This window comes from Eublepharis macularius, chromosome 3 (assembly GCF_028583425.1).
Source record: "Eublepharis macularius isolate TG4126 chromosome 3, MPM_Emac_v1.0, whole genome shotgun sequence".
NCBI lineage: Eukaryota > Metazoa > Chordata > Lepidosauria > Squamata > Eublepharidae > Eublepharis > Eublepharis macularius.
This window is the reverse complement of record NC_072792.1, coordinates 63,249,457-63,263,190: the sequence shown is the minus strand read 5'-3', so window position 1 is coordinate 63,263,190 and position 13,734 is coordinate 63,249,457. Positions and strand designations below refer to the sequence as shown.

The 13,734-nt window shown below is 42.4% G+C and overlaps 1 protein-coding gene across 2 annotated transcripts in view; it reads right to left on the bottom strand.

The window, feature by feature from the left end:
- Window positions 1-13,734, bottom strand: part of STS (steroid sulfatase) — a 183,065-nt gene that overhangs the window by 64,658 nt on the left and 104,673 nt on the right. For both annotated transcript variants that reach the window (XM_054973193.1, XM_054973194.1), the window contains exon 7: window positions 2,506-2,643. In XM_054973193.1, coding sequence (XP_054829168.1) covers window positions 2,506-2,643 — 138 coding nt within the window. The remainder of the gene's footprint in view (window positions 1-2,505; window positions 2,644-13,734) is intronic.

Genomic DNA, 13,734 nt, shown 5'->3' with positions numbered 1-13,734 from the left:
TCTAAGTTTGGATGCTTCAGTTTTAGTTATTTCTTTATACGTTAAACATTGTTGTTCATTATCAACAGCTCTCGGGTCTATCACCTCATATGGAACCACCCACAAAGGGGTTCCTTCTTGTAGATAAATTCTGTACTTCTTCCAGATTATGTATAGACTTCTCCGAACAAAGTGATGCAGGAACATCGAGTTGACCTTTACTTTGTCATGCCATAAATATGCATGCCATCCAAATATTTTTTTATATCCCTCTAGGGCTAATAGTTTCTTGTTCTTTAATGTCATCCATTCTTTCAACCAAACTAGGCAGATTGCATCATGATAAAGTCTCAGATTGGGCAGTTGCATTCCGCCTCTTTCCTTTGCATCTTGTAAAACTTTCACTTTCACTCGAGGCTTCTTGCCTGCCCAAACAAAATCTGATATTTTCCTCTGCCATTTTTCAAATTGTTTGGAGTCTCTGATGATTGGTATTGTCTGTAGCAAAAACATTACTCTTGGTAAAAACTATGAAAAACTATGGGTGTGGCAATATCCTGATGTGTAACAATAACCAGCACTGGGGAAGCTGTATCTGGTGACTTCAGCTGAGCTGGCATCAGAGAAGGCCATCTGACAGTGACCAGAAGAACCGGGGCTGCCCCAGCCAATGTACAAATAGACCCAATGCAGAACCACATGGCTGTTGGAAGGAGCTGAGGACTGATAACTGTGGTGGCCAAACACACCCTTGTAGTGGGTGGCTGGAGAGAACAGGTGTGACAGTTTATTAGCCAGCCTCAGGAGGAAGTGTCTACAGGGCAGTGAGAGGAGAGAGGGCCCCACACAACAGGGAGGGTACAGTGCTAGGGCAAGCTTTAAAGGAGATAGTAAGGTGAAGCTCGGAGATGGATGAAGAGTTCAAGAGGCTGAAGAAGGGAGCTGTAACTTCCTTTGTGGCTCAAGTGCCACAAGCCTGGGAAAGTAGAAAAGAGTCCAGTAGCACCTTTAAGACTAACCTACTTTACTGTAGCAACAGTAAAGTTGTTTAGTCTTAAAGGTGCTACTGGACTCTTTTCTATTTTGCTACTACAGACTAACACGGCTAACTCCTCTGGATCTATAAGCCTAGGAAAGGAGTAGTGTAACTTCTGAGACTGGCAGAAGTATTTACATAAAAACAACTCCTTTATGTGTGTGTTTAAAGGGCTTGTGGGAAGCACACTGATGGACAAGTGATGGCCACTGAGCCTGCTACAACCCTCTCTGCTCACACCAACCTTACATGTTTTGAACTAGTATTCAAAATCATAGTGATCTCAGATCATCTGACATTACCAGATGGTGGTGGTGGAAACTGCCTTCGACTTATAGCTGACTTATGACTACCCCTGCTGGGCTTTTCAAGGCAAGAGACTAACGAAGGTGGTTTGCCATTGCCTTCCTCTGCAACCCTGGTCTTCTTTGAAGGTCTCCCATCTAAATACTAACCAAGGCCAACCCTGCTTAGTTTCCAAGATCTGACAAGATCAGGCTTGCCTGGGCTATCCAGGGCAGAGTGACGTTACTAGCTACTGGCTTGCCATTTCCTTACACCTTTAGGATGTCATCTTCAGGGTGAAGTGTAAGTCAGAATTGGATAAAAACAATCCTCTTCCTTGAGTCCTGCTTATTCCAACCAGTTTCTCATATTTCACTTTGTGATGTGGTTACAGCCTAATTGCCAAATTGTGTAGGAGCTAAACTACATAAGAAATCACCTGTGCATGAAATAGCTCACAGATGAAGCTAAATTAATATTATCACTGCAAAATGAGAGATCCACTCATGTACCTTCTGTATGTGGCCAAACACAAGACACTGGAGGATAATGAATATATTTTTCTTTATAAATAATAAATAAGGAAAGCCCAGTTAAAATCATGACCATGGCAAATGGGAGGTGAGAATATGCTATCCCCTATGCTGGTTTCTTCACCTTAAACTGTCCCACTGTGGAAACATGCAGGAGCCATCAAGGAAACCATTTGGTTTCTCTGAACTGGAGAGGGGGGGGGACAGCAGCCGCTCTAGGGGGTCTTTTGACTTCAGGAATGTTGTGACATGCTGCTGACCCAATACAAATGTCCCTTTCCCAACATGCTTTTAATGAAACAAAACAAAACAAAACAAAAATGAAATCTGATTGTAGATTTTCCTGGATGGCTTTTTTCCAGTTTGATACTTGGAGTCTGAGTTAGTGGGTAATGGTTAATTTTGCGTTCTTATGTTCAAGGTCTGATTGTACTTAAATTCAAGAAGTTTTGGCTGAGCATGCACTTACAAGTAGTCTCATTTGAAACATTTGTTCTGCGGATACCTTTCTGCAGTGCCTTTTTTGTCGAGTGCATGCTTTAATATTGATTGTGTGGGTTGAAATGTGAAGAACTGGGCTGTCCTGAACCCTATGATTGGTAATTTATTGAAATGTTATGGTTCTATAGCATTTGTGATACATGATAGTGAGGGATACTAGATTACACATACCTTTATAAATTCCATTATAACCACCATGGACCTCTCCGTTGTCAGTTATTTCTTCAATATGTGCCCCTTGGTCTGAAGTGAAGTACACAAGAGTTTTCTCACTTAGGTGCTGTTGATCTAAGACATGGAGGATCTGTCCTTTAAAAATAAAAGGAAAAAATATTAAAATCTTCCACAGCATATGACACCTTGCATATCCATTGTCAGAGGTGATATTGGAAGCTCCGTGTCCAAAGGCCCAAGGTATTTCCTTTAAATTGCTAGTGCCTGTGACCCAGATTCAGACTAAGACCATGACATGAGATATGGTGGCGGAGGAGACGGCTTTCACTATATTGGTTCCATGACCTGAAATAGCTGCTCCAAAAGATGGTTAGCATAACTGATTCTGGGACCCAGCAGGGTAAATTGGGAGCTGCAGACATAGACTCTGAGTATCTTATCTGCTTTGTCCCATAGTCTAGAATATATACATCAGGGTTACTAACTAGAAGCGGGCATGAATCGTAATACAAATTAAAAAAATGCATGAACTGGGCTGGTTCGTGAAAATGCAGTTCAATGGACCGTGTTTTCCACAAACTCCATAACTTTTTTGCCCAGTTCTTGAGAGTCGTGAGCGGTTTGTGCAGCCAGACAGGTTGGCGCTGATGATCCATTAATTCCCACATGGGGTGTGTGAAACTGATGGCCCCATTCTCCTGCCACCTGTAAGCAGCAGAAGGGGGCTGTCTGTTTCAAATACCCCACACTGGGTTCAGCTGATCGGCTAAAGGCTGTGCGGGGTGTGTTAAACTGACAGCCCCATTCTCCTGCTGCCCACAAGCGGCAGAAGGGGGCTGTCTGTTTCAAACGCCCCACACAGGATTCAGCTGATCAGCTGAAGGTGGCGCGGGGTGGGTGAGACAGCCCCGTTCTCCCGCTGCCTGCGAGTGGCAGGAGAAGGGGGCTGTCTGTTTCAAACATCCCATGCTGTGTTCAGCCGATCGAAAATTCAACAAAAATACTTGGGAATGAGAAATATCATACAATCAATGTTATTTCAAAAACAATATTGAGAAATCTATTAAAGTTCTCAGTGCACGATTTGTATCACCTTTAAACAATGCAATTACAGTTACAGTCCCAACAAAGGGGATTATAAGTCATTGACCATGTCCCTTTAAGAGGTAAATTGTCCCATGTCCCAGAGAGGTAAATTGAACAGCCTCATAATAAATTTTTTTCTTCTTTTTGAAAATAAACACTGGAGACTCCCACACAAAAAGCTGTTCCTTTAACCATGAGGTGTCAACAAAAGTCAATTGGAGAAAGGAGATGTCTATTTCAAAGTGTAAGTAGATGAACTTGTAAGATGTGTGAAATGCTAATTTCCTTCGTAGGTGGATTCCAAGGAAGAACGAGGAGCTCCGCAGAGCCCCCTGGCCCAAGAGAAGGGGGCTGTTTGTTTCAAATGCCCCTTGCTGGATTCAGCCGATCAGATGAAGGTAGCACAGGGTGTGTGAAAGTGACAGCCTCGTTCTCCTGCCACCCACAAGCAGGAGGAGAAAGGGGCATTTCAAAAGGGGTAACTTTTCATTAACTTCAAAAGGGGTAACTTTTCTGAGATGAGGGGGTACGTGAAGAAGAAACTGAAAGGGAAAGTAAAAAAGGTCAAAACACTTGGGGAATCTTGGAGACTATTTAAAACTACAATCCTGGAAGCTCAAATTAAATATATACCGCTGGTTAGGAAAGGCACAAATAGGTTTAGGAAAAGGCCAGCATGGTTAACAAGCAATGTAATAGAAGCTGTAAAAGGTAAAAAGGATTCTTTTAGGCAGTGGAAAACTAGTCGGAGTGAGGTTGATAAAAAGGAGCATAAGCTGTGGCAAAAAAAGTGCAAGTCTGTGATCAGACAGGCAAAAAGGGAATATGAGGAGCATATTGCAAAGAACATAAAGAAAACAATAAACAATTCTTTAAATATATTAGGAGTAGGAAACCAGCTAGGGAGGCCGTGGGGCCCTTGGATGACCAAGGCGTAAAAGGATTACTAAAGGGTGATAGGGAAATGGCCGAGAAGCTGAATGCGTTCTTTGCTTCTGTCTTCACTGTGGAAGATAAGAAGTGCATGCCCACTCCGGAAGCACTGACTTTGGGAGGGGTTTTGAAAGACCTGAGTCACATTGAGGTGACGAGAGAGGAGGTTATGCGACTGCTAGATAATTTAAAAACTGATAAATCACCGGGCCCAGATGGCATACATCCAAGAGTTCTGAAAGAACTCAAGTGTGAACTTGTAGATCTCCTCACAAAAATATGTAATCTGTCATTAAACTCTGCATCTGTTCTTGAGGACTGGAAGGTAGCTAATGTTGTCCCCATCTTTAAAAAAGGTTCCAGGGGAGATCCGGGAAATTACAGGCCAGTCAGCCTGACGTCAATACCGGGTAAGTTGGTGGAAACTATTATCAAAAATAAAATTAGTGGGCACATTGATGACCAAAAGCTGATGAGGAAAACTCAGCATGGGTTCTGTAAGGGAAGATCTTGTCTCACCAATCTGTTAGAGTTCTTTGAGGGAGTGAACAAACAAGTGGACAAGGGAGACCCGATAGATATTGTTTATCTTGACTTCCAGAAAGCTTTTGACAAAGTTCCTCATCAAAGGCTCCTAAGTAAGCTCAGTAGCTATGGGATAAAGGGCCAAGTCCTCTTGTGGATCGAAAACTGGCTAATTAATAGGAAACAGAGAGTGAGCATAAACGGGCACTTCTCACAGTGGAGGGTGGTGAGCAGTGGGGTGCCACAGGGGTCGGTATTGGGTCCAATGCTTTTTAACTTGTTTATTAATGATTTGGAATTGGGATTAAGCAGTGAAGTGGCTAAATTTGCAGATGACACGAAATTGTTCAGGGTGGTGAAAGCCAGAGAGGATTGTGAGGCACTCCAAAGGGATCTGTCGAGGCTAGAAGAGTGGGCATCCATGTGGCAAATGAGGTTCAATGTAGCCAAGTGCAAAGTAATGCACATTGGAACCAAAAATCCAAAATATAAATACAAGTTGATGGGGTCTGAACTGGCGGAGACTGACCAAGAGAGAGATCTTGGAGTCATGATAGATAACTCACTAAAAACGTCAGCACAGTGTGCGACTGCCATAAAAAAAGCTAATGCTATGCTAGGGGTTATTAGGAAAGGGATTGAAAACAAATCAGCCGGTATCATAATGCCTCTGTATAAATCGATGGTGAGGCCTCATTTGGAGTACTGTGTACAGTTCTGGTCGCCACACCTTAAAAAAGATATCATAGCACTGGAAAAAGTACAGAGAAGGGCAACTAAAATGATTAAAGGGTTGGAACACTTTCCCTATGAGGAAAGATTGAGGCGCTTGGGGCTCTTTAGCCTGGAGAAAAGACGACTGAGGGGAGACATGATAGAGGTTTACAAGATAATGCACGGGTTAGAGAAGGTCGAGAAAGATGTGTTTTTCTCCCTTTCTCACAATACAAGAACTCGTGGGCACTCTATGAAATTATTGAGCAGTCGGGTTAGAACAGATAGAAGAAAATACTACTTTACACAAAGGGTGATAAACACATGGGATTCGTTGCCACAGGAGGTGGTGGCAGCTACAAGCATTGCCAGCTTCAAGAGGGGACTGGACAAATATATGGAGCAGAGGTCCATCAGTGGCTATTAGCCACAGGAGATAGATGGTATTCTCTTTGTGGGGAGGTGGTGCTCTGTTGTCTTGGTGCTGGAAGGAAGGCAGTGGGAGGGCTTCTGGTGTCCTGGCCTCACTGACAGTCCTTTAGATGGCACTGGATTTCTAGCCACTGTGTGTGACAGAATGTTGGACTGGATGGGCCACTGGCCTGATCCAACATGGCTTTGCTTATGTTCTTATGGGCTGTCACTTTCACACACCCCATGCCACGTTTAGCCGATTGGCTGAAGGCAGCGCAGGGTGTGTGAAAGTGATAGCCCCTTTCTCCTGCTGCCTGCAAGCAGCAGGAGAAGGGGACAACCTTCCCCTGCTGGTTGCAAACAACAGGGGAAGGTTGTGACTTTTAAACACCCCGTGGTGGCTTCACCGGATTGGATGAAGCCAGTGTGGGATGTTTTGAAACTGACAGCATTCACCTGCTGCTTCCAAGTGACAGGAGAAGGGGGCTGTCAGTTTCAAACACCCCACGCCAGTTTCAGCAGCCGGTGCCAGCCGTTTGAAATGCCACGAACCACAAACCGATTCGTGAACCAGGGAAAGTTCATGGTTTGTGGAACGCTATGAACCATGAATCACGTGGTTCTTTTTTTCGATTCGTGCCCATGTCTATTATTAACTATGATCAGTTTAATTGTTAGTCACTTGACATTTTAGTTCACTAATAAATTTTAGCAAAGTTTGATCAAGAAGGGCTTTACTAAACATGCAGCCATAATATACATTAAAATACTGAAAAAGTAAAATGACAATTTTATCATAAATATATAATATTATGGCATACAGTAATTCTATAGTAATGCATATGCACCCAAAATTTAATTACCAAAATCTATCCAATCAGAAGCAGAGGCAATGAAACAAAAGTAAGCAACTCAACTCATTCCTATTTATGTTTGCCATTTGCCACTTTCTGATGTTCCAAATGTTTTACATTCTGGAAAAACATCCATTGAGAAGTTAGACAATTATTTTTATTATACTTTACTTCACCTTTCACACCAATGCGTACCCAAAGAGACTCAATATCATTCTCCTCTCTGCCATTTTATCCTCACAATAACCTGATAAGGTAGGCTAGGCTGATTGTATGTGAATGGCCCAAAGTCACTAAGCAAGCTTCCATGGCAGAGTGGGGATTTGAACCTGGGCCTCCCAGATTATAGCCACTACACCACACTGGGTCTCATTTTGGTAATGAAATTATTATAATTAAATGCTCTGAAGATGGAAATATATTTTAAAGTCACATCTACATGTTCATTCTACCACACAATGGTTTTTTTTATTACAACTAATTCTTTAAACACTTTTGACATGCAGAAAATCTCACAACAATTTCTGTTTCATTTATTCAAACAGCCATCCTATAATATCAAAAGATTAGATTGAGAGAAAATTTTCCAAAACAGTCAAGAAATTTCACATCTGAGCAGAGATCTAAATCTAGAGCCAAAGTCAGAATTTTAGATAGTGTACAATGGAGCCAGAAAAGATGCGATAACTGAGATCCATAAGCAAGAGTTTTCATTTTTTAAAAAAAGGTTCAAAGGCCTACAAGGGAAAGGAGATATGCAGCAGTAGTTCTGATTTAGGGTTTGGGAAGGAGAGCATATAATTATTTTCTTTGTGATATTTTCTGTTACAAATTCTCTCCACCCCTTCTGCTCCAAATGAATGAGGTGGTGGCCTGAGGCAACAGATTTTGTATGAAAGCAGTTTGTTTCTCAAAGTTCCTGTTGCTGCTAGAGCAGCCTACACTCCTTTTTCCTCTTCCCTCAAGCATCTTTAAAAACAATGTGTTAAATCTGACACACCCAACAGGCTCACAACATTCTCAAGAGACTTCAGGAGGCCTAAGAACCTGCATAGCTTGCTGCATTGTGTTTAAAGACACCTGAAGAATGAGAGAAGGAACATGGAGGCAGTGAGGGGGGGGTGAGGAGATGGGAAAGGATAAGGTCAGTCTCAGGCAGTTGATGATTAATTTATTGTATTTTATGGATGATGTGAGCCACCCTGAGCCCCTTCGTGGGGAGGGAAGAGTATAAATAAAATAAATAAATAAATAGTCCTTGAGCTGCTCTTGCCCCCCCCCCTAAACTGGAGAAACATACAAGGTCCTGATTTGATGAAGCTGATTGTGTTGTTTTAATTTTTTCTTTTTGAAAAAAAGGCAGGAAAAGTCTTCAGATTCAAAACTCACATATCCCACATCACATACAATTTGGTCCCAAATTACAAATCAAATATATTTGTAGTCAATATTGTAAGCCTTTCAATCTTTCCAATCTGTATTCAAAATACTTTTCTTATACCTTGCATACACACACACACACACACACACACACACACACACACACACACACACACACACACATATATACACACACAATAACCCATTTCTTCCTTTGTGGTCATGTTCATAACTTTTTACATGCCCAGATATTTAAAAACAGAACCCTTTCATCCTTGCCGACACATCCACATTTACCGATTAATTTCAACATAGTCCATGTCCTCACTTTCTAGCATCTAGATTAGACTACTGTAATGACCTCTATGTAGGGCTGCCCTTTAAGAATGTGTGAAAACATTATTAGTGCAAAGTTCTGTGTCATGAATTCTGATTGGAGTGAGTCAGAGGGATCCTTTATACTCCAGTTTTAGTCCACCTATATTGGCTCCCAAATTGCTTCTAGGCCCAAATCAAGTTGCTGGTATTGACCTTTAAAATCCTATTCAGCTAGGGTTAGGGTTGCCAGTCCCCCACTGGGGATGGGGGATCCCCCGCTCCTAGCCTTCACCCCCACCCCACTTACCTGGCCGGTGGGGAAGGCATGGGCCTCCTGGAGGCGCAGTCCTGGGTGGCGCAGCATGCTACTGCGGACCCAATCTGGCCCAGATTGGGCCCAATTGGCAGGGATTGGGCCCAAATCAGCCTGAAACGGGCCACTGTGGAGCATGGGAGCACTCCGATGCTCCACAATGGCTTGTTCCAGGCTGATTTGGGTGCAATCTGGGCCCCTGCTCTTCACAGTGGCCCAATGCAAGCTGAATCAGCCCAAATCTGGCCTGATTTGGTCCTGAACAATGACATCACTTCCCGGATCAGGCTGCTGTGTAGTGCAGGAGCGCTCTCATGATCCACAGCGGCTTGTTCCAGGCCAATTTGAGCCCAATCCGGGCAGGATTGGCCCCGAATTGGGCTGGATTCAGCCCTAATTGTCCCAGATCGGTCCACTGTGGAGTGCGGGATCACTCCTATGCTCCACAGCAGCCTGTTCCAGGCAGATTCCATCCCTATCCATGCTCATTTGGGCCTTAATCGGGTCGCCATGGAGTGAAGGAGCACTCCTGAGCTTCACAGCAGCCCAACCTGGTCCGAATCATCCTGAATCCAGCCCGTTTCGGGCCCAATCCAGCCCCACATGGAGCGCAGAAGCATTCCCAGCCAACACAATGACATCACTTCCCAGAAAGAAACTGAAGAAAAGGTAGGTGCTGGGTCCCCCACCTCCCACTGGGAGGACAGGGGGACCTGGCAACCCTAGCTAGGGTCAAGCATATCTTAAAGATCTCTTAGAATATGAACCTACCCAATGACTATGGTCAGCTTCAAGGTCCCTGCTTTGGGTGCCCCTGCCATCTGAAGCTAGCAGGGTGGCAACCTGAAAAAGGGCATTCTTGGTCATGGCACCAGAATTATGGAATTCCCTCCCCAGGAAGATTCAACTGTTCCCTTCTATCATTGTGTTCTGCTAACATGTGAAGACTTTTCTGCTTTGTCTGGGGTCCTCTCACTGATTCTTATTGACTCTCTCCCATTTTATGCATATATATTTGTTTTAACTGTTTTGTAAATGTGAGAGTGTGCTCAACTTATTTTAATGTTTTTATTTTTTATTGCCTTGGGGACATTACCTTGGATGAAAAGGTGGCCTAAAATGCTTTAATAAATGTAATAAATACACAAATCAATACCATTCATCCTGATATTTTCATTTGCATTTCCAGCCTGCTCCCGTCTGCAATCCAAAATTCTCTCTTGCAGAAGAGAGAAGGCCTAATAACTATTTTACTTCTCATTATGATGTGAAATCTCCTGCCTCATGAACCAACCAATCAATGGGGGGGGGGCGGAATCCAGTTTTTTTTTTAAAAAGTTGCAATAATTCTATATTCAATTGCCAAGGCAATGTGTTACCTTCCTGGCCCTAAAATTCTCAGTTTGTGGTTTAGAAACTCCATAATCAAAATGTAAGCTAAATTATATCTCACAATTTAGCTTGCAGAACAGTGTGTGTGTGTGTATGGAGGGAAACAGACTGCAATAGAAGGGACAGGAAGACTAATTCCTGGGAGAGATAATTATGAATATAACAAAAATGAAAACAAAACTAAAACAAAACATGTATATCTCTATTGATTTGGGGAGGGGGAATGAGGCCTTCTTGTAGTAGAACTTGATATGTATGTTTAACCTCTCACTATAATGATATTGTATGTGATGACAAAGGATAAGAAAACTTTCTTTACACGTAGGATTTTCAGGTACCTTCTCTTAACCAGCAGGTTTGGGGTGGGGGGAGGTACTTATACTTTCTCTCTTTGCATGTGCACACCAGAACCCCACACAATGGCATCAGTTTAGTTAATTGGAAACAACTGCATCATTCAAGGGCCAATTCCTTAAGAATCGGCCCCAAACACAGCAAAAATGTTATGTCTGGTGCTGTTTCTTAAGGAATTGGCCCTCGTGATGCCATCGCTTCTAGTGTAACTGTCAGTGATGTCATCATGCATGGCACGGGAGCACACATGTAGCCACTTACCCAGGCTGCCTGTCCATGGTGGGTGATCTCTGGGCAGTCTGCTTCCTCCCACCAATCACTAGCGATAGCTGGGCAGAGAGGCAAATTGCCAGGAGTTTGAACATCACTGAAAGGCACCTGGCAAGCCTATTTACACTGGGCACCAATACGTTAAAAATGTTAACAAGACACTGAATATTTAGGAAAATGTTTGCTTTATAAAACCCCATCATACTTTTGAAAAGCCCTGACCTGGATAGCCCAGGTGAGCCTGATCTCATCTGATTTTAGAAACAAAGCAGGCTGAACCCTGGTTTTTAATTGGATGAGAGACCTCCAAGGAAGACCAGGGTTGCTATGCAGAGGCAGGTAATGGTAAGCCACCTCTGTTAGTCTCTTGCCTTAAAAACTCCAGGAGAGATTGTCATTAGTCAGCTATGACTGGACAGCACTTTCCATAACCATACTTTTACAAAGCCTTTCAATAATCTATTTTGTGAAAAATAAAAGCAAGTTGTCTGACTTCAAACAGATTTTGCTGTAGCAGCGTTAAGAATTTTTTAAAAAATCTATTTATAGAAGCAGTGTTTTTAAATTTATATTTGAGACTCAGAAATGTTCTTTTTGTTTCTCCTTGAAAGGAGGTATCACAAAAATAAGATAGAGCTTATATCTCTATTTCCACAATTGGCACTTGGAGTAATAAGTGATATATGCATAAGCAAAAAGATCTGTATTTAATTGTAAGAGAAAGTAAATCTAATGAGTGTTACTACTGCTTGTGTTAACAGAAGCTACACAGTAAGCATAGAAATATTAGTTAATAGATATAAAGAGCAACCTTAAAGAAAATAAGCCCATGGTATAAGTACATTACTTTAGATGTCAACTCAACACTTAATAGACTTATATTCATGAAGAGCTTTACAATTACCACTTATGTGGCTGAAAGCCGCTGTCCATTCAGCACACTGTCCAGCTGTGGATACTCAAACAATAATATTCCAAGTTTTACTGTAGACCTGCAATTACACTTTCTATCTCTCAAAAAGCGGGTTCCAATGTAGTCACAAAACACCTAACTTATTCCTGAGGTATTAGGTCAAACACTTTACATCTTTCAGATACTAAAAGCATTTATGGCAGAGGTTCCAAGAGTTCAACAGTGTATTTTTAAATTCCTCCTTGAAATGAAAGATTCAACATGTTAACCACCCCTGCCCATTCTTTCATTCATTCTTATCTCCTGCCTCTTTTAGCAGGGCACCTGTTTGACTAAGCAGCACTGGGGGCGGGGGGAGAGATGACAGAACCAGAGGCAACATAAACAGGAAAAGCAGCATTAATAGCTGATTTATCTCTTTGCTGGATATGTAAAACTATTCTATTAATCAGGTGATTTTGTGAGTGCACAACCTGGCAAACCTATTGTAAGCATTTTGCCCCCCTATTTATTTATATTTCTGTGCCATATCTTGAGAATCCTAGTTGAGGTGGCTAACAATTAAAAAACAAATTATAAAACACAAGCCATTAAAAAGCATAAGCCACATAAAACTATCCATAAAACAAAGCAGACAGTTTAAAAGCTAGTAAGATAACCTCCTAATTAAAATCCTGGGCAAAAATATGTGTTTTGGCCTGGCACATAAATAAAGTAAATACAGTAAAACTGACAGGCTAGACAATATGGGAGGTGACAGTTCTTCTAGTATTGTGGCCCCAAACAATGTAGGGCCTTAAAAGCAAGAACCAGCACTTTGACTTGTGCCTGGAAAAAAATGGGTGGCCAGTGTAGATCTTTTAGCAAAGGGGTAATAAGATCCTTGTAACTAACCCCTGACAGTAGCCTGGCCACTGTATTTTGGACCAATTGAAGTTTCTGAACCATTTTTAAACACAGCGCCTCATAAAGCACATTACAGTAATCTAACTTAGATGTTATTGATCACTGTGACCAGATCATGTTTTTTGTGGAATGGAGCTGATAAAAAGTGCTATGTAAGATGGAGGAAACTTGAGCCTCCTGCTATAGGCCAGGAATCAGTAGGATGCCCAAGCTACGAACCTGCTCCTTCAGGGGACTGCAATCCCTCCCAGGACAGAGTGGTTCCGCAGTCCCTGAGCAGCTTCTTCATTGACCAACAAAACCTCAGTCTTGTCTGGATTGAGCTTCACTTTATTGGCCTTTATCCATCCCATTACTTTTGATCTTCAGTTATTAATGCATTGATTTCTATGAGATGTCCAAACAGGTGATGATGCATTGCAGCCTTAATGTCTCTGAAAACTTTACAAATGACTTTTAAGAAATGGAATGCATCATCCAGATGTTTCATACTATTGTTCATGTTTGCGAAATTTCTACTTGATATATTCCAAAAAATTGTGCAGACGATTGAGTCCAAAATGGGAGGCAATGACAGCACTCCTGTGCCAAACTCAGACTTGAAAACAGATTCTTCAGAGGATTCAGCTAGGAGCTACCCTTGGGGAAGATCATTACCAGACTGGACCTAGAAACCCTGGACTCTGAGGATGCATCCAAGTGGCCTGCTCCAGAACCTTCAGCTCAAGAAGGAACTACCAACTCATCAGACCCCAGGGAGGCTGCCCCTCTTCCCCGTGGGGTAGACCTCATACCACCACCCTACAGACTCTCCTCCCACCTGGTGGAGCAGTGAAGATAGTGAGCCTGTGATG